Below are 18,982 nucleotides of genomic sequence, written 5' to 3'. Positions count from 1 at the left end.
TTATTATTCTTGAGCTTTGCTATGTCCCGACAGTATTGATTGTAGGCTACTGTATCATACAAGTATGATACAATACAAGCTGTATTATACTTACAAGTACGTCATAGCTACTTGTGTGTTCATGTGGCCATTGTTGTGCATGTCAGAGTTAGACAGGCCAATAATGATATGGAAAATTCTGTTTTTGCTGTAAAATAATCCACCTTGTTTTTGTCAAATATATTGCTAAATGTCAGAGCTTCAGTAGTGCAAATGGAGAAACAAGAATATGAGAAATATAATTTCCTATCCAAGTGGTGTTGAAAAAACCCCAATTCTCATGTTCTTCCGCTTATCCAGAAGAAGACTCTGACATTGGTCATACAGGGACCGAACAGCCCATATCACTATAGCCAGTGCTATTATCCATTTTGTAAGCATATGTATAAATGTTGCCAATATGGCAATCAGTGAAACAGATCGTATTGTTTCAATTAGTTGCAGACTGGTTAATCATCCATGTTTTGTATAAAAACACTCACCAGTCAGACATACACAGCATAAACGTCCTCTGTCAGTTGCTGTATGCTATTAGATTTCACGGATGTACTTTGTAGACACCCAGCTGTCTGCCAACTGAGGACTTCCTGTTGAACAGATCAAATTCTCCCCTGAGGTGCAGGTCAAAGTGGTGGTGAGTGGTGAGTCAACACATGGCGTGTTGTCTTCTCCGGGCAGGAAAGAGTCAATATTGTACTGTACTGGCTACTAATTCATTCATTCATTCATTCATTCATTCATTCATTCATTCATTCATTCATTCATTCATACATACTGTACATACATACATACACACATACCCATAAGTGAAAATGCTCGAAGTGTCAATATTTTGCATGGCCACCATTACTTTCCAGCGCTGCCTTAAACCACAGTCCTCGAGTACCCCATCCAGCCTGTTTTCCATCTCTCCCCCAGCCAACACAGGTGAGGATTGTTATCTGGCTTCATGCAGAACTTGTTGATTAGCTGATCTTTTGAAACACCTGTGTTGTCCGAGCTGAGAGAGGCATGGAAAACAGGCTGGATAGGGGTACTCGAGGACAGTGGTTGAGAATTATTTATAGTTTTAGTTATTCGTGACCTTACGCTTCTCCACCTTCCGTTTGAGGATGCCCCAGAGATGATCGATAGGGTTTAAGTCTGGTGACATGCTTGGCCAGTCCACCTTTACCCTCAGCATCTTTAGCAAGGCAGGAAGTTACCTTTAATGTGTGTTTGGGGTCATTATCATGACCCCATGATGTCATAAGCATTATGTCATCCATTTGAAATTTAAAATCCAGGGCTCTGGGTGGAGCCGTTACTTGCCTTCTGTGCCGGTTGGCATGTTTTTTTTTTTTTGTTTTTTTTTTTTTGGGGGGGGGGGGGCTTGTGTGAGTGAGTTAATAAATAAATAAATTAATTAATTAATAAATAAATAAATAAATTAATTAATAAATAAATAAATTAAATTCACATTCATTCATTAAATTCACGGGCCCCTATTCTTTTTGACTGGGTTAATTAGGCTTAGAGTTTTACATCACATCAAGTCTCCTCGCACCGGAAGATTGGGTGCCTTATGATATCACATGCGGAAGTGCTGCGTCCAAGTGGTTTGGGGCTTCACAAAAGCTTCATTTGGCCACCATGACTAGTTAACAACTACGCAGTCGTTCAAATTACAAAGATATTCGCGTTCGCGAAGAACGTAGTCTTTTCAGCAAAACTGCCAAAATAATAAATAAAAGAGAAAATTTAAACAAATATAAAGAATCTAATGTGGGAATAAATACAAAGATACACATATAAATATAATATAAATAAATAAATAAATAAATAAATAAATGAATAAATACACTCGAATCTCATATTTATTTATTTCCAGTAGCTGAGTAACCGGAAGAAGCGAATGCGTAGCTCCACCCACCAACAGCACAACATGGCGACGTCACTTGGGTCCGCCCATTGACTCGTGGCTCACACCCAATCTGCATCCACCGAGGAAAAGTGGCTGCTTTTGAAAATATTGGCGCTTGCCTCGCCAATGTGTTAGCGTTCCTTCAAGCTCAATTTACTTTGTTATGGTAGTGTGGATCTCATCTGGTAATATAGCAGTCGTGGGGAAATGAAAGCATCCCCCTACAAACAATAGGTAAGTCTTTGTCCCGAGCAGTTCCTGCAGACACGAAGGCGGCGGTTGCTAATTATTTCGTTAGCTTCAGCACTTGCACGTTAGGCTACGTTATTTTAAGAGGACCGTCACCGCCTATTTTGATTGGTAAATGTCACAATGTATTCTATATTTGATCCCCCCTATATTTTATATAGTTTGACAATGGCAATCACTTCAAATCACCCTTGTTGACGGTATGTCCTGTTAAGTACCTGATTTGAACAGAAATGAACATGGGCATAGTTTGCGATCAAAGGCTTCGATCATTTCATTTATACGTTGTAATCAGGGACGGGTAACCATTTCCAGAAAGTAAACCTTGCCACGGGTATTTCTACAAAACAAGTGAAGACGAGCTCGTTTGCTGGCTGCCAGTTCAGTAAGGGAGTAGCACCTGTGGCTAAAGCAAAACTGTTTCAGGGATTTTACTTTCTGGACCTGCAGTCCCCATCTGTGGTTGCAGTCAATATAGTTACACAAATATAAAGATGATGAACTTTTTATATCAAAAATTGTTAATAACTAACATGCATGGGTTATTTGTGCCGTGACGTACAATTAATACATTTTTAAAAACACATTATTCACTTGCTGTCCTTTGTTCACTGAAGAGGACATCACCTGTGCTCAGGAAATAGGTAACAACTGAGCCTTGATTGGTCATTAACTGGTTCCTGAGTACGGGCTATGTCATCTGCAGTTGACAGCAAGTGGCAAAATTAATTTTTAAGGTTATTACTTGTTCATGAAAAATAATGACGTTATCAAATTAATGATAGGCAAAATCTTATCTTCTTACTGTTGAAAATGGCTCAATGAGTCAAGTAACCCTTTAAACCTTGGATCGTGTCTGCTAGCATTCAACACTGTCCACTGTGTCCCTCATTGCATTTGTAAAATCTTAAAAGCCAAGATGTATTCAGTTCAGTCATTTCACTATTGGTGATGTTTTTTGTCTTTGCAGTGAGTCACCGTTAAGAATCAAAATGGAAAGTAATGTATGCAGCCACGTGAAGGTTGTGGTCCGTGTGAGGCCAACCAACGAGAAGGAGAAGAGCGAAAATTTTCGCAACCTCGTCCAGGTTGTTGATAAACACATGTTGGTATTTGACCCAAAAGAAGAGGACATATCCTGCTTTGGTTCCCAAAGAGTTCGGAATAGAAACCTCAACAAGAGGGCCAACAAAGACCTGAAATTTGTTTTTGACCATGTATTTGGAGAGAATTCCACTCAAGACGATATATTTGAGAACACCACAAAAGGAGTGTTGGATGGTCTCATGAATGGCTACAACTGCACAGGTACAATCTACACAACATTTGAAGAAACATAGAATTCATAATTGTTGTCTTTGTTTATACTCACACTTAAGTTGAACAACTACCAGTATGTGTCTGTGACAAGTTTTTGATTATTGCGGTGCAATAGTTTAACATCCAATCTCAATTTCCTGATGTAAAATGAATGGTGCCAGGTATTTTGGTTCCAAATTTTAAAAAGCTGTCAAGCAACCTACATTTGATCAGTAATGCTTAAAGCAGGCTACTTATCATTACCATGTTGGAGTTTGATTGCAGAGAATGCATTTTCTTTTGTAACTGTTCCTCGATCAAAGTTGCAGGCTCTTCATTTTGGGGAAAATGTTTTTGGTCTCGTTCGGGATCAAAATCATTGAGAACTAGTAGTTGTGCAAGTTATGATGACTTCCCCAACCCCCCCCCCCCCCCCCCCCTTTTTTTTTCCTCCGAACAGTTTGAGGTTTTCCATATCCCTAATGAGGCTATTGGCATTTTCTTTTTTTCTTTCCCTGTTTTAGTTTTTGCCTATGGCGCAACCGGAGCAGGAAAAACGCATACCATGTTAGGAACACCGGACGAACCAGGAGTCATGTACCGCACCATGGAAGACCTTTTCAAACGCATGGACGATGCTAAGGAGGAGAAAGAGTTTTCTGTTGCTGTCTCCTATCTGGAGGTAACACCCCCACCCCCCCACCCCTTTTTTTCCCCCTTTGTTCTTGAATGTTGGTGATTTTTTTCTTTTTTTCTTTCTTTTTTTTTTCTATAAAATTTATAATCCATGCATTTGTGTATATTCTAAGGATGCACAATTATGCTATTTTAAACCGATCTCCATAAATCAATAATTTAGAAATTGCTGATGTTGATAACTGATAAGTAAGCCGATAATTGTTTGCAAAATTAACTTGAATTAATTTCAAATATACTTTCGAGTCCTACTATAAGTATAATATGTCCAAATACATTGAAACATTGCTTGTGTCCAAATTCACAAAGCTGGGACCTCTGAAGGCCGAATTGCATGACGTCATTCCCGGCATGACGCGACAGCACGCACAGACTTACACATGAATGGATTGTCAATGTTGCTTGTCCGTAGTGCATTGACTGACACTCCATTCATGTGTAAGTCTGTGCGTGTTGTCGAGTCGCGCCGGGAGTGACGTCATGCAGTTGACAAATTCGGCCTTCGGAGGACCCAGCCTTGTGAATTTGGACACAGGCATTGTGTAAAGCACCATGAAGCTCCCTGTAACAACAATTTTAATGAAATACATTATTTTTAAAAGTCACAGGGAGCCATAGAAGGATGAAAGGGCCACATGTAGATCTTTTTTTTTTTTTTTTTTAAATTCATTGGCGCTATGTATCTATAATATATGTCGATTTAACCACAGGTTTACAATGAGCAGATCAGGGATTTGCTGGCTAATGCAGGTCCTCTTGCAGTAAGAGAGGACATTGCTAAAGGAGTGGTGGTTCAGGGCTTGACACTACACCAGGTTAGTCGCCATATTGTTTTGTGAACACTGTCTCGGCATTCTGAATGGTGTCAGTAGAAGCTATATGGAAATAAATAACAGTTTTGAACCAGAAATTGGCAATATAGTTTGTGTATTTGTTCTGGGCTCACTCCATAAATGATGTCTTCTTTGCATAGCCCAAATCTGCAGAGAACATTCTTCAGGCTTTGGATTCTGGCAATCGAAACAGGACACAGCACCCGACTGATATAAATGCCACTTCCTCCAGGTCCCATGCCGTGTTCCAGGTATTAAAATTGTCCTTCAAGTCACATTTAGAATAATCATAGACTACTCCTTTACAAGTAAGCTAAATGTCATTAAACTGTTGATAGCCTTACAATGAGTGTGTGTTACATTTTTTTCCGCAGATATATTTACGACAGCAGGACAAGGCTGCAGGCCTTAATCCCAATGTGTGTGTTGCCAAAATGAGCCTAATTGACCTGGCAGGGTCAGAGAGAGCCAGTGCTACCAATGCCAAAGGGCAACGCTTGCGTGAAGGCGCTAACATCAACCGCTCACTCCTCGCCTTGGGAAATGTTATAAATGCTCTTGCGAATCCCAAGGTGAGTTCAGTTATCTATTTTGAATGTATGTACCACTTGTTTAAGATGACAAGAACTAGCGCTTCATATTTCATCAATTAGTATGTCAAGCCAATCATTGGAAATCAGGGTTTCAATGGAGTTAAGTTGGGGTCAAAAACTTTGTGTTTGGGGTAAAAAAAATTAAACTGAAAATTCATGTGTTGATGTTGAATTTTACAAAATATATCTATTTTTTGGGTCAAATTTAATTTTGATTCACTTTGGTCATTCTTTTGAATAAATTATTTTCACTTTGACATTTGAGGCCTTAATTTTTCAGTTGCACATTTTATTTTTTTAGATTTAGATCTTACATTTCTACAGTTTCTAATCTTAATTGTATTTTTTCAGTTTCAAATATTTTTTTCACTTTCAGATCTGGTTTAATAGAGGTATAAAATAATAACTTCCTGCAAACTGAATTATTGTGGTATTTGTGAGTTCACAAACCCTCGAGAATCTATCTTGTACCGATCCCACTGATTTTCTCTGAGCTGAACCAGTGGTGGTTCAGACCAGTCAGAAAGCAGAAGTGTGTGTGAAGAGCAGTGAGAGTCACTTCGTACATTTTTACTGATATTTGTCAAAATGCCAAATAATCAGTCTATCCCTAATTTGGAGTGGAATAACTGTCCGCTTCTTGTTTCTTTACATATTAATCCAAACATCGTTGATCATAACTTTTGGACTCATGTCAATTATTTCCGTTTGTTTTAGAGCAAGAAGGCTCATATACCATACAGGGACAGTAAACTTACTCGGATACTCAAGGACTCTTTGGGAGGCAACTGCAGTACTGTCATGATTGCCAACATCAGCCCCTCATCCAAGTCATATGATGACACACAAAACACTCTGAAATATGCTAACAGGGCCAAGGAAATCAAATCTTCGGTATGTATTTGGCTATTTTGTCATAAAGTGGCATGTGCAGTAGGGGTGTTAAAAAAAAATCGATTCGGCGATATATCGCGATACTACATCGCGCGATTCTCGAATCGATTCAATAATCGGCAGAATCGATTTTTTTTTTGATTTTTTTTTTTTTTTTAGGATTCACACCTTGAGCATGGAAGAATGTTATATGAACGGCACATTAAGCCTTAATATTTTTATTTTAATGCTGTTCAAACATGAAACAGATTACAACCTCTATAAGACTGAAATTTCAGATAAATAAATAATACATTTTCATATAAATCTTACACTCTACAAGCTTACTGATTAGTATTTTCTAAATATGAATGGAAAAAAATCGCAACAATCGACTTATAAATTTGTATCGGGATTAATCGGTATCGAATCGTGACCATTCGTATCGGGATTAATCGGTATCGAATCGAATCGTGACCTGTGAATCGTGATACGAATCGAATCGTCAGGTACTAGGCAATTCACACCCCTAATGTGCAGTATGTTTTGTAATGCATGGAGTTGTAACTTGTACAACCCTTGTTATTGCTTCTTTTATGTGCCTATTTGTTTTATCAGCTGAAAAGTAACGTTATAAGCCTGGACAGTCATGTTGGCCAATATGCAGTCATTTGTGAGAAGCAACGGCAACAGGTAAATAAATAACACATTGGTATTGTCTTTTTTTTTTTTTTTTCTTCGCTAAACAATATGACCAATTCTGGTGGCTGTAAATCAATGTTTTATCTCGTTCAAGATTGTGCAGTTGAAGCAAAAATTAAAAGAGTATGAGGACAAACATTTGGTGGACACAGTATCTCTCCAGAAGCAAGCAGATGTCAAAAGGTAAACAGTTTTAACTGTTCTGGACTGTTTTTGTAGAGGTGAACGTCATTATGTCGGCTTTGTCATTGACGGATGCCCACCTTTCGACAAGTGTTTCTGCATTCTCGGCAAATGCTTTATGACGCGACGCCTCAACAATACACAGACTGACCATTTGTACTGAGCCGGATCGACGGACGTAAACCTGCTTCAGTCCGTGTATTTGTTCAAGGATTATAAAGCAATAAAGCAACTGTCGAAAATATGGAAGCACTCGTTGAGCGTGGTGTATCAGTCAATGACGGGGCAGCAAAAGGACGGAATACCCAGCACAGTTTTTGTTTTGTTTTTTCAATTTAATAGGACATATTCAGATTTGTGGTAATTGGAAAATTTTATGCCTACTCGAATGTAGCTCGATTTTGACCTAACAAATGTCGCAGACAAAACATAGCGTATCGTGACCCCCCCCCCCCCCCCCCTTTTTTTTTTTATTTTATTTTATTTTTTAAAATGTGTGACGTGTCACTTTTCTCTCTCTTTAGGGTGTCAGAATCTCTGCAGCAGGTCTTCTCCAACCGTGCCCAAATCAGGAGAGAGCAGCTGGATCTGGAGAGACAACTGAAGGAGAATGAGCTGCGCCAGCGCTACAGTGAGCAGGACAACCTGCAGGTCCAATACATCTCTGCCAACGAAAAGACTGAGAAGGTAGCGGATGCTTACACTGCTTTCCAGATTCCATCATCCCTGCAGGAAAACAGCTGCTGAATCATCATTTTACTTCGCTGCTCTCCATAGCAGTCTGTAATTTACACCACAACAGGACTGATTGAGTCCTGCTCCCCAGTTGCTTTCTTTCTTCGCCAACTGAGTCTTGTCCCACCTCTACATACTGTAATGCAGAATCCAGCTAATTCTGCTGAAACTGAAATTCAATCTTAATTTCATCTTTTTTGCACTGAATTGTTGTTGCCATCTTATACCATTACTAGCAACCGTTGTTCCACATACACGTAATGCTAATATGTAAAACAAGATACAATGAATGGATGAAAGCAAGATTTTATGATTTTTTTTTGGTTGTTCTCATTTCCTGTCTCTCCCATTGTCCTTTTCCTATAGGCTACTTGTAAACATGAGCGTAAGATTGCGATGCTATGCGCTCAGCAAGAGCACATTCGGGGACAGATGAAAGAAGCAGAAATACGCTTTCAGGAAAATGATGGCTGGCTTCACCGTATCGAAAACGAGGTGAAATCGTTGAAGTCAAATAATCAAGCATCTGAGGTTAGTATAACCTTAGTCATCAGGGTGCAACTCTGGTTCTCTCAGATAACAACTCTATTTTTCCATTTAATTTTGCCATAACATAATTTTGCTGATTTTTGTACATAATCAAAGTGACTAATTTTGCTGGGCTAGAATAGTAATATACTAGAACTATGTTACTACATCTGCAAGTTAATAGGGTGCAATAGATTTCTTAATAGGAGCAAACAAATGAGTAGGATATAAAGAGGGAAGCTTATCAATATAGTGTGGATCCTTGGCATTTTTTGTTTATTTTCAGAGGTAGGCTGTTTCTCTACTGGTGTCATGACTGTCTTTGTTTTCTTCCCATATGTTCTCCCAGTAATTAGAACCGTGCTCATTTTAATCATTCAGCTCACTTGTGGTTCAGTGAGGGGGAATAAATCAATACACTTATTGGTCCCTCACACAGCAACCAGTTACCTCAAGCCATATTTTTATTCTTCATTATCCTTTCTACCAAAAACTGACCCAGAAGAGAACTATGACGCACTCACCAGTGAAAGTTCTTGCTGCTGTTGTTTCATCGTTTTCTAACATCACAGTCCCCAACCCCCCCACCCCACTGCCTCCCATTCACAGCATACTGCCTTTCAAATCAAACAGACAACATTCTAACAATAGCATCTCAGACCAGCTCATGACAAGTTAGCATATCTTTAATTTGAGTTTTTGTATTTTCTGTAGTTGAATTTATATTAACCCAGTCTCCCTCTCTTCTTAAGGTATTAGAAAAGGATTTACATTGTCACAGACTGGAGCTTCACGTGAATGATCTTGAACAACACATCAAGCAGATGGTCAAAATCGCTGCACTTCAGGATCAAGAGAACAAACGCATGCAAAAGTATGTTGGTACTATTTGTAATTTAGCGCATGTCTATCTATGTATTTTTTTTTCTGTAACCCAAATCTAATTGTAACATTCTTTATTGAATTCTAGAATGGTGAATGTGTTGTTGCCAGCTTATGGTCGATACTATACTGCCATGTGTGGTACTGGGCTTGTTACAACCCAAGATGAGTTGAAAAACCATGAACTTAAGCAACTTGTGCTAAGAGAGAGAAACGTGGCTTGGGCAGACCAGGCAGGAGTCAACCAAGACGTACAAGGTTCATCTGCTGGAGAAACAACACAAGAGACCAAGGATTTCGGCGGCGAATTGGCACCTGTCCTGTCTTTCTCAAAACTGCTTTACCATCAGAGTAGCCCTTGTAGTAAGTCTCCATGCTTAGTATTGTTTTCTTTGCTTTCTTTTTTTGTTTTTGTTTATCATTGATGTTTTCACGTTTATCCTGGATGTCTTTTATTTATAATTCACCAACACGTCATTTAAATGGAAGACGTTAAGTGTGGCTGATATTGAAAGGACACAATATTCTACAACCATATAGATAATGATTTGACAGTCAGACATGAACTTATGCGTTGCATTTGACCCTTTTGTGTCATCCCAAGAAATGCGTTTTGAGCGCCACCAATGTTGATGGAGTGGATTTCCTTGCAGCCGTTGGAATGCTCTGCAAAGAGATGGTTCACATTAATGAGAGCAGTGTAGTGGACTTTGTCCCTTGCTTCTGATTTGAAAGATTTAATTACTGTATATGTGAGATAAAAACTTAAGTGTTGGATTGGATAGAATGACATTACTGTCACAAGCAAAAGGAGGCCATGTTTGTGCAACCACCCATGTGTATTTGGCATATTATCTCAAGAAAACTAAAAGCATCAGTCTTTCAAAGTCATTAATTGAACGGAAAAAAACTTGCAGCACTTTTGGAAATGTAGTGGGAAAAGTGTTAATATATATATATTTTTTTTAAACAGGTGCAACTGGGCGGACAAAAAGAGCGTTGTTGATCAAAAATACCCTATCTCCAAAGGGTAAGTTCTCTCGCTCTCTAGTAGTCTCTCTCTTTCGCTTTCTCTTTCTCTCTTATTTTATTTTATTTCTAATTTGGGTAAATGGCCATGCTGTCAGTGTCATTTTGTATTTGTTAGGTATTGAGCAGAAATGACATTTTTACCTACAGCTATGTAATAAACAGGGATGCTAAATGCTCCAATTGAGCGTGGATGTTGAATAAGTGTTAATTTTGCCTGCCATTTTTAAATGTAGTCTCATAGTTTTAGTCCAATTTCAGTTACGCTTGTTAGTTTTTATCACAGTTAACCCCGTCCCATTTTTATTTAGTCAATTTTTAGTCGACTATAAATCTAGCATTTTTGTTTTTATTTTAGTCCAAGAAAACGTAATTTATTCGTCTAGTTTTAGTCAACAAAAACTGTCAGCGTTTTAGTCAGGACAACCATTTTATCGCTCTATTTTTTTTTTTAAATTTATATATATTTTTTTGGTCAGCAGATATATATATATATATATATTTTTTTTAACCTTTACGAATCTAAAACAATTTCACATAAAATTTTCTCATCATTTTGATGAAAAACAACTTCACACAGTGCCTACTATGGCTCCATGCTATTAGCTAGTAAGTTAGCCAGCATTAGTTAGCAGTCGCATTATTATTGTTGGAAAGCTATAGCCGTTGGATTAATGTTATAACTATTTATTACTAATTAATTTTTTTTTTTCTTTCGCCGTGAATCCACCTCCTGTCTGTCCCATGTGTTTTGTGCTGTGTCAAATGACAGATTAGCAGAGACAAGATTACATGATTTTGTAAGACAAAGTCATGTAATTTTCATCTCGTTTTTATTCATGAACTAAAATGTCCATAGATTTTAGTCCAGTTTTTATTAAGTCTCGTATTCATTAGTCGACGAAAATGCATACTGATTTAGTCCCAGTTATTTTTTTTTATTAATGAGGGTTTTAGTCTAGTCTAGTCTAGTCTAGTTTTAGTCTGGTTAAAAATATGTGTTGATGAAATTATTTTTGTCTAGTTTTTGTTGACGAAATTAACACTATGTTGAATACACGCTTGCGTCAGATTAACTTTGACTTTGCAAGTGAGTCTGTAAGTACCACAGCTTGTGAATGCTGACATAAGATCTGGCCTCTACCAACCAATCATGATCATGTTTGTCGATTGCATCTTCCCCATGTCCAAAACTATTTTTGTTGCCTTATGCAGCTGCAGCTGGCTGGCTGGCGTAGCAGCTAAATAGCAGCCACTCCTGTAACAGTGCTCCAGTTTGGGAGTGTTTTGTTACAGGCACTTCCCCACAACCCAAAAAAAAAAATGTTACAAGAGCACTATAATTTCATCTTCTCATTTAATAACTTAAAGTTAATTGCCCATTTATTTTCCAAAGTCACAGAGAGCCACAGTAGATGAAAGAGTCACATGTCAGGTCGCAGACCTCGCTTCTACAGTCACCCATCGTGGGTTACTTTTCAGACCAAAGTCCCCCCAATTCCAAATTGTACGGCAATCATTTTCCTTTACAGATTCCACTGTGTTTTAATAAATCCAGAATTGTATATGATTTATTTTGTTGAGGTAGCTAAAGATTTTTTTCTCTTTAATCTAAATCTACTCTCAAAACAAGTACACCAGGGAATAAACAAATTGAGTTGGATAAGAGTTGCTGTCTTATGGATAATTTTGTCTTGTACTATTGATGAAATGGCCGCAGTATGTTGATGGCTGAGATTTGAGCCATCCAGTAGTGTTCCCATTGACTGAATGTTTACAGAAAAGAAACATAACCCTGAAATACAATTCTTTTAATTGCTGTGTTTTGATCTGTATTTACAGTAATATAGTAATGTCATACTCTCATTTTAATGCTACAAAATGTTATTTTTAAATATTTTTCACTTGAAAGCAATATAAAAATCAATATTCATTTATTCCTTCTCAATGTTCTGGGTTTTAGGTAACAGAAGTCATCCAAACCAGCAGCAAGACGTACTTCCCCGAAGGCCCGTTAGAAGAAATCTCTCAGTTTTGCTGCCACAACAAAGCCCAAAGACGTTCTCCCACGACCTTGAGGAGGGCACCTTTCCTCTCCAGTGCACACCAGAGCCTGCTCAAAAAGATGTTCCGTTTAGTTTGTCCACCGGCATGGATCCCAACATGACCTTTGAAGTTCAACACGAAGATGATGCAACGATCATAATAAGCAATGACGGCCCCCATCGGGCAATGAAGTCTGTGGGTTATTCAGCTCAGACCCAACTAATCAATCCTGTTATAGTCAGTGAAGCCAAGCAGATTCCTATCAAACGGTGAGAACGTTTTTTTTTTTGTTTTTTTTTCCTTTCTTTAATAGTTTGTACTTAACTCATTCACTGCCAATGACGACTATAGACGTCAAAAATCCAAGCAAACAGCCAGTGCAAATTTTGACAAGAAATTTGAATTTAGTTTTAGTTATACATTGTTTTCATTCAGAGTTATTAATCCCAATTGTTATTAATAACAACAATGACAACAATTTCATTACTAAGTGCTACCATCGTGCATAGTGATCGGTCTTGGTCTTACTGAGACCACAAACTGGGTCTCGACCTCCAGAAGTCAATTTAGTCGACTAAAATTGCTCTTTATTTTTTTCGAGTTGGATTAAAACTCAAATACAATCAGGTGACTAAGTTATGACTAAGGCTTTAATTATATTTAGTCAGAAGACTATAACTAAAACTAAATTGAAATTTCTTTTTTTTTAATTAAAATTTTTATATAATTTTATTTAATTTTATTTTTGACGTCTATAGTCGTCATTGGCAGTGAATGAGTTAAAGGACCTATATCATGATAAATCAACTTTTTTTTTTTTTTTTAAATAGCTTTTAGCCTTATTAAAATGCTAATACCGCACTAAAAGTAAAAACACTGCCAAAGTGGTGTTTTCCTCCATTCGTCCATCTCTGAGCATTCCAGCTCATTCTTGCTCTTGAAGCACCAGCCTCGCCCCACCCAAGAAAATACTGGGACCTCATTCATTGACATGAGGACCCACCTCGTACCGCCCCTGCAGACTAAACACATGACCACTTTTCTCCAAGAGCTCTGCCGCGTGTCTTTGTTTATGCAGTCATGCTCGCAGGATAGTGGTATCATTAGCATTTATCAGTCAACATTCCTTCAAGTGAATTCACGTCTCAATTTGATGAAAACGGCAGAATGAGATACATGTGCAAGATGTGCAGGTTACATATTAAGATGGGGAGAAGTTGAACTACATCATTGGTGAGGCGGTGGCTGCTGCTGGCCGGTCTCGCTGGGCTAACGACCAATCGCAGCTCATCTTGCAAATGTCACATGACCAAACTCAAGCAGATGAGCTGTGATTGGTCATTACCTCAGCCCTGAGCAACTGTGATGTCATTTTCACTTGACAGCAAGTGGCAAAATGGCCGCCCCTGAGATGGATAAAAACGGGTGGATTTTGCTGCTTAAACCATATTCCACAAACACAGTATTAATCAGAATGCCATGTTTAGACTAGTTAAGAATATTTTTGGGTTGACTTCCAATTTAAGTGTATTGGGAGCCCATTTATTAGCACACATAGATTAGCACTTAAGATCAAAAGGTTAAGTTAACTCAAGAAAATGTCATAAATGGAAAAGACAGACACACCATCATAATTCAGTGACATGTTATGTTTACTTGATGGCTACCCAAGACTGCTCATATTGTTGATCATTCTGTACTGAGGTTTTTTATTTTCTTGCAAAGAAGCTTTTTTTTTTTCTTTTTTCTTTTTTTTTTTTTTGTGGAAAGATTTGGTGTGATGATGTGGGGAAAAATATACATTTGACAGTGGTGTCCAAACTACGGCCCAGGGGTCATTTGTGGCCTGCCGTCCATTTTTCAGTGGCCCGCGACATATGTTAAAAATGGCATTTCAAATAAAATAAACAAAAAAATGTTTGGAGATGGTCAAAGTAAGAAGGGAGGGTATTGAAAAAAAGGTGCCATTAAAGGTTATTTTAGTTAACTAAAACTAATGAAAAAAACAAAACTGAAATTCAAAAAAACAATATTGTTACCGAAATAAAATAAAAACGAAAATGCTTTTTAAAAACATGAAAACTAACTGAAACTAAATTTTATGTTGACAAAACTAACTAAAACTAACTATAATTATAGCAAACATGTCTTTCGTTGTAGTTTTTGGTAATTAATTTAATGCATGAGCCTTTGGGGATGATTTTAAATGTGATTTTTAGTAGTTATTTTTATATAAACCGGAATAATGACGTTTGAAAGTGTCACACAGAAGTGACGTCATCGAGCAGCAACAAATAGAAAAGCACCTACAGATGACGTTGCGCCCGTGGTGTTTTTTAAATATTGCGCACAAGTAATAGACTTTTAAAGAATTAAAGAACTGAACTAATATTAAACTAACAGAACCACCCTGAAAACTAATTAAAACTAACTAAAATGAAACATTTCAAAACTATAATAACCCTACTGCCATATTACAAATAAATTGGTTTATATACTGCATGTAGCATTTTTCTAAATATGCAAAAGCACAAATTATTTGTACAATTTTTAGGACTAAACACAATTTCTCTTCATAACATTATGTGGCCCATGCGTCCTCCTGATTTTCTGTATGTGGCACTCAAATGAAAGTTTGGACAGATTTGCGGCAGATCCATTTTTTAACATGGCCTTTAAAAAAAAAAAAAAAAAAAAAGTATGTTTTGGAACACTGGGAGAGGTTATGAGTACAGTAGCCCATCACTTCGCAGGATTATGCATGGAATGTTTTGTTTGTTTTTTTATCGCAAATGGCACTTCCTTACAGAGGTTTACAAAAAGGAAATGTCTAAATAATTCTGATTTGCTCCACCTGAATCATTAGTGTGTTAAAGGAGGTGGAGTAGAATATTCAACAACAGTTCCACATGAGCTATTCTGTTGTTTAATAGAACAGCGGGCTATACTGATATCCTGCTTGACTGATGAATGCATTGAGTTTCATGGCAAAGGCACTGTAAAGCTAACAAAAACTAACTGTATGCAGACATCACATCTCCCTCCAAGAAATGAGACGAGCCAATCCAACATACATGAGCATGACGTCTGCTGCGCAAGGAAAGCGTAAACTCAACAGGTAATTGTTGTTCAGTCGCTTTTTATCTTGTTTGCTTGCGTATCAAATTGTCTGTCAAGACAAATATTGCACTTAGTGGCTATCTTGTAAGCAACCCAAGGCTAACCAGCTAAACGGATCGTTGAAATCCCTTTTAAGCTGCTAAGTTTTGAATTTCGGTTGTCGAAGAGTTGGTTTTATGTAGAAATTAACGATTTTTTACTTTCCGTTTTCTCTTAGGGAGAAAGATGAAAACATCTCTGCACCCAAGCGTGTTAAGAAAGCACTCTGTATTCCCAACAGACCAATGAGGGTATCTAAATTTTCTGGTAAGCATCCATTTAGAATCCCACACATTTGTTACAGTATGTTTATTGTTTTGGTTGACATTCAGTGACCAAAGTGCAGCCAAATTGACCACTTATTCTGAAATCCATTTTTTTACATCATCATCAGGTTCAGTAAAGGACAAACCCCAGAGAGTTGTAAGGAGCATTTCTGAAGGAAATCTGAGCATCCTTAAAACTTCCAAACCCAAGTCACAACTGCTCAATCGAGTGGCCAAATGGATGTAAAAGCCTTTTCTGTATATGTCTTGTTTTCCAGGTCAAACATTTTAAAAGTAGCATTTTAGGCTCTATGAGCCTTTTTATTGTATTTTACTTGACTTTAAATAAATATTGAAGACACACACTCGAAATAATCTGATTGTTAATCCATGCTCCATTGCATTGGAGGTAATGATGGTACAAGGTAATCAATGTTCGACTGTCTTGCACTTAAATCTTCATCAAGTTCATCACAACAGTTGTTATTGTTGGGGCAAATTGCATCTAAGGTTTCCCAGATAAACAACCTGCCAAACACTCCTGCTGTCGTCTTATAACATGATATGGCCTTAAAGCCTTTAAACGCACTTGAGATAACACAGTCAGAGGGACTTTTGGGGACCTTGAAGTTGTTATTCCAAAATGTTTACTATTAAACTGCTCCATTTCTGTCCAGACCTAATGCTTGTTCATCTATTTAATTCAGTTGTCTTGAGAATGCACCAGTGCAGTAAGTACATCTTGTTTGACGTGTTTTCCATGTAAGCAACATTACTTACTGTACATAATCCAGGGATGGAATGTCACTGTGGATTTTAGGTTTCATTGTAAATAGTTGTACATTTTCCTTTAATGAAATTGTCAGCTTTGTTGTTGTTTGTCAAATGACAGTAGACTTATTCTTTCAAAATAAATGAGAACCTTTTAATATGTGCCGCAAATTGCACTGTGAATTCTCATTCTTTCTCTTACCTTGTGGGGTTTTCAGCACATTTCCTCCATGTGGGCAAGTAGAGGGCAAAACTGATGTTTCATTAAAACTACCTGAACCTTAATCTGTCTCAGACACGACTGATTGATTTTAAAAGCGAGAGAGGTAACATTTATTTTTTTTTTTTTTAAATCCACTCTCACAGAGGAAGACGGTAAAGGCCTTCCCTTCTACAGCCACTAGGTGGTAATATACTGTAAATTAATCATCACATTTTTGTCTGTCAAGGAGTTACATGGAGACCTGTCTTCCATCGTGATTTTTAAATGGGTATTTCACAATCATGAGAGTTAAAATTAACTTACATTGTGAACTAACTAGAATACAGTATGAATCTCAGCTTCAAGTATCCATCTCCAAATACTAGGCAATCGTACCAAAAAAAAAACATGTTTGTGCATCACTAAATCAACGTATTTCACCATTTCTATTTTATTCAACTTTTGTATTTATTCCCTTTTTAACAGCATTTGGAAGGGAGATATGAAATGGCGTGAATTGGGATTCCACACCACAAGGGTAGGAAATTGTATCTTTGTCCTTGTTTCTCTATTTGCTCTACTGAAGCCCTGACATTTAGAAATGTCCTTTGGAATGAGCAAGGTGGATCATTTCAGATTTAGAGCAAAAGCAGAATTTTCCATATCATTAGCCTGTCTAGCTCTGACATGCCCAGCACTTGCCGCACGAATACAGAAGTAGCTGTGACTTGTATTGTATCATACTTGTATGATAGTCCCAATTTATACTGAATAAATACTATACTAAATACCACAAAACCATTATAAGTGGTATTTATTTTTTGGTATATGGTGGGGATATCACATTGATTCCTAATTAGACTATTGTTATTTTAAATGATTATTATAATTATTTTTCTTCTTTAATCATTTTATTGTGTATTGTATGTTTTTATGGACCGTGAGTCTCCTGATTATAAAGTTGGTTGGTTGGTTGGTTGATTGGTAGGTACACAGCATAAAATGTCCTCTGTCGGTTCCTGTATGTATGCTATTCGAGTTCACTAATGTACTTTTTAGCCACCCAGCTGGATATCAACTGAGGACTTCCTGTTGAAGAGACCATCTCCCCTGAGGTGCAGTTCAAAGTGGTGAATGACAATGTGGAGAGTCACCACATGGTGTGTTGTCTTTTCTAGACACAGGAAAGAGTCAATATTGTACCGGATATACATACATTCGATGATGGGTGAGTATCGATACTTATTTTAAGGTATCAGTTCTTGTGAACGTAGCCGATACCGGTATCAGACGCACTCCTGTGGCCATTTTTTGATAAAGCATTAGAAATTAGAAGAATTTGAAGAAATTTGCCATTCGATAATGCAATTCTATATCGAGATAGGTCATAAAACAAAAAACGTCTGACTTTTTTGTTTGGAGGGGGGAGGGGGATTTTATGTTTCAAAAGTAGCTTACTAATGCTATACTTAGTATCGGACATCGTTACTATACTGTTTTTACATAAAACTGTTCATACATACCTTATGTACAGCACTTTGCAAAAGTCTTAAGCACCATTACATTAATTGTTTACTGTTGGTCAAATGGTGAAAATAAATTACAGTCACAATTCACAACAGCATGTAATAAGATCAAATTGTTTTTGTGTTTTTCGGCTAACAATATCTGTCCCATTACAAAATTTACTGTTTTACTGTCCAACTTGTTCCTGGGGAAGCTATCTTCAGTAAAAAGTGTGTCTCTCAGATTGCAAATTGTTCCAAATTATAAACCATCATGTGGAGAAAATGGCAGAATATTTTGAATGATCTATGTTTAAAATGATATGCTGTAGGCTATATAACCATTTTGTCTAATAAAAAAAGTACGATTTCTGTTTCTATTCTTGTAAGTGACTGATGTTGACACTGGGTTCGAAAGCAACAACCCCTTATTAATAACTCTTAACATTTCAACTATTTCATGAATGTTACTTTAATTAATTCAGGCAT

General features: G+C 37.3%; 2 protein-coding genes across 3 annotated transcripts in view; one reads left to right on the top strand and one right to left on the bottom strand.

Annotated features, from left to right (window-relative positions):
- LOC144017507 (C-myc promoter-binding protein-like) overlaps window positions 1-18,982 on the bottom strand; it is a 265,503-nt gene that overhangs the window by 50,487 nt on the left and 196,034 nt on the right. The gene's annotated exons all lie outside the window — the stretch shown is intronic.
- Window positions 1,977-16,957, top strand: kif18a (kinesin family member 18A). 2 transcript variants are annotated; one of them, XM_077519294.1, is made up of 18 exons: window positions 1,977-2,176; window positions 3,162-3,499; window positions 4,015-4,172; window positions 4,897-5,001; window positions 5,160-5,270; window positions 5,394-5,591; window positions 6,330-6,506; window positions 7,104-7,178; window positions 7,282-7,370; window positions 7,895-8,057; window positions 8,472-8,636; window positions 9,386-9,507; window positions 9,604-9,878; window positions 10,489-10,545; window positions 12,508-12,859; window positions 15,619-15,708; window positions 15,928-16,016; window positions 16,144-16,957. In XM_077519294.1, the coding sequence occupies exons 2-18, from the start codon at window positions 3,184-3,186 to the stop codon at window positions 16,260-16,262; spliced, it is 2,661 nt and encodes an 886-aa protein (XP_077375420.1). In that variant the 5' UTR covers window positions 1,977-2,176; window positions 3,162-3,183; the 3' UTR covers window positions 16,263-16,957. The 2 variants fall into 2 exon arrangements, with proteins under 2 accessions (XP_077375420.1, XP_077375421.1); XM_077519295.1 differs by lacking the exon at window positions 1,977-2,176 and adding an exon at window positions 2,274-2,391.

This window comes from Festucalex cinctus, chromosome 4 (genome assembly GCF_051991245.1).
Source record: "Festucalex cinctus isolate MCC-2025b chromosome 4, RoL_Fcin_1.0, whole genome shotgun sequence".
In the NCBI taxonomy this organism is placed as follows: domain Eukaryota; kingdom Metazoa; phylum Chordata; class Actinopteri; order Syngnathiformes; family Syngnathidae; genus Festucalex; species Festucalex cinctus.
This window is presented reverse-complemented; position numbering and strand designations above follow the sequence as displayed.

What these genes read in the sequence shown, in the direction of transcription:
- kif18a (XM_077519294.1), top strand. Translation starts at nt 3,184, where the DNA reads ATGGAAAGTAATGTATGCAGCCACGTGAAGGTTGTGGTCCGTGTGAGG. An exon ending in GAATGGCTACAACTGCACAG is followed by an intron (nt 3,500 to 4,014) that starts GTACAATCTACA and finishes TCCCTGTTTTAG; the next exon opens with TTTTTGCCTATGGCGCAACC. An exon ending in GGTCCCATGCCGTGTTCCAG is followed by an intron (nt 5,271 to 5,393) that starts GTATTAAAATTG and finishes TTTTTTCCGCAG; the next exon opens with ATATATTTACGACAGCAGGA.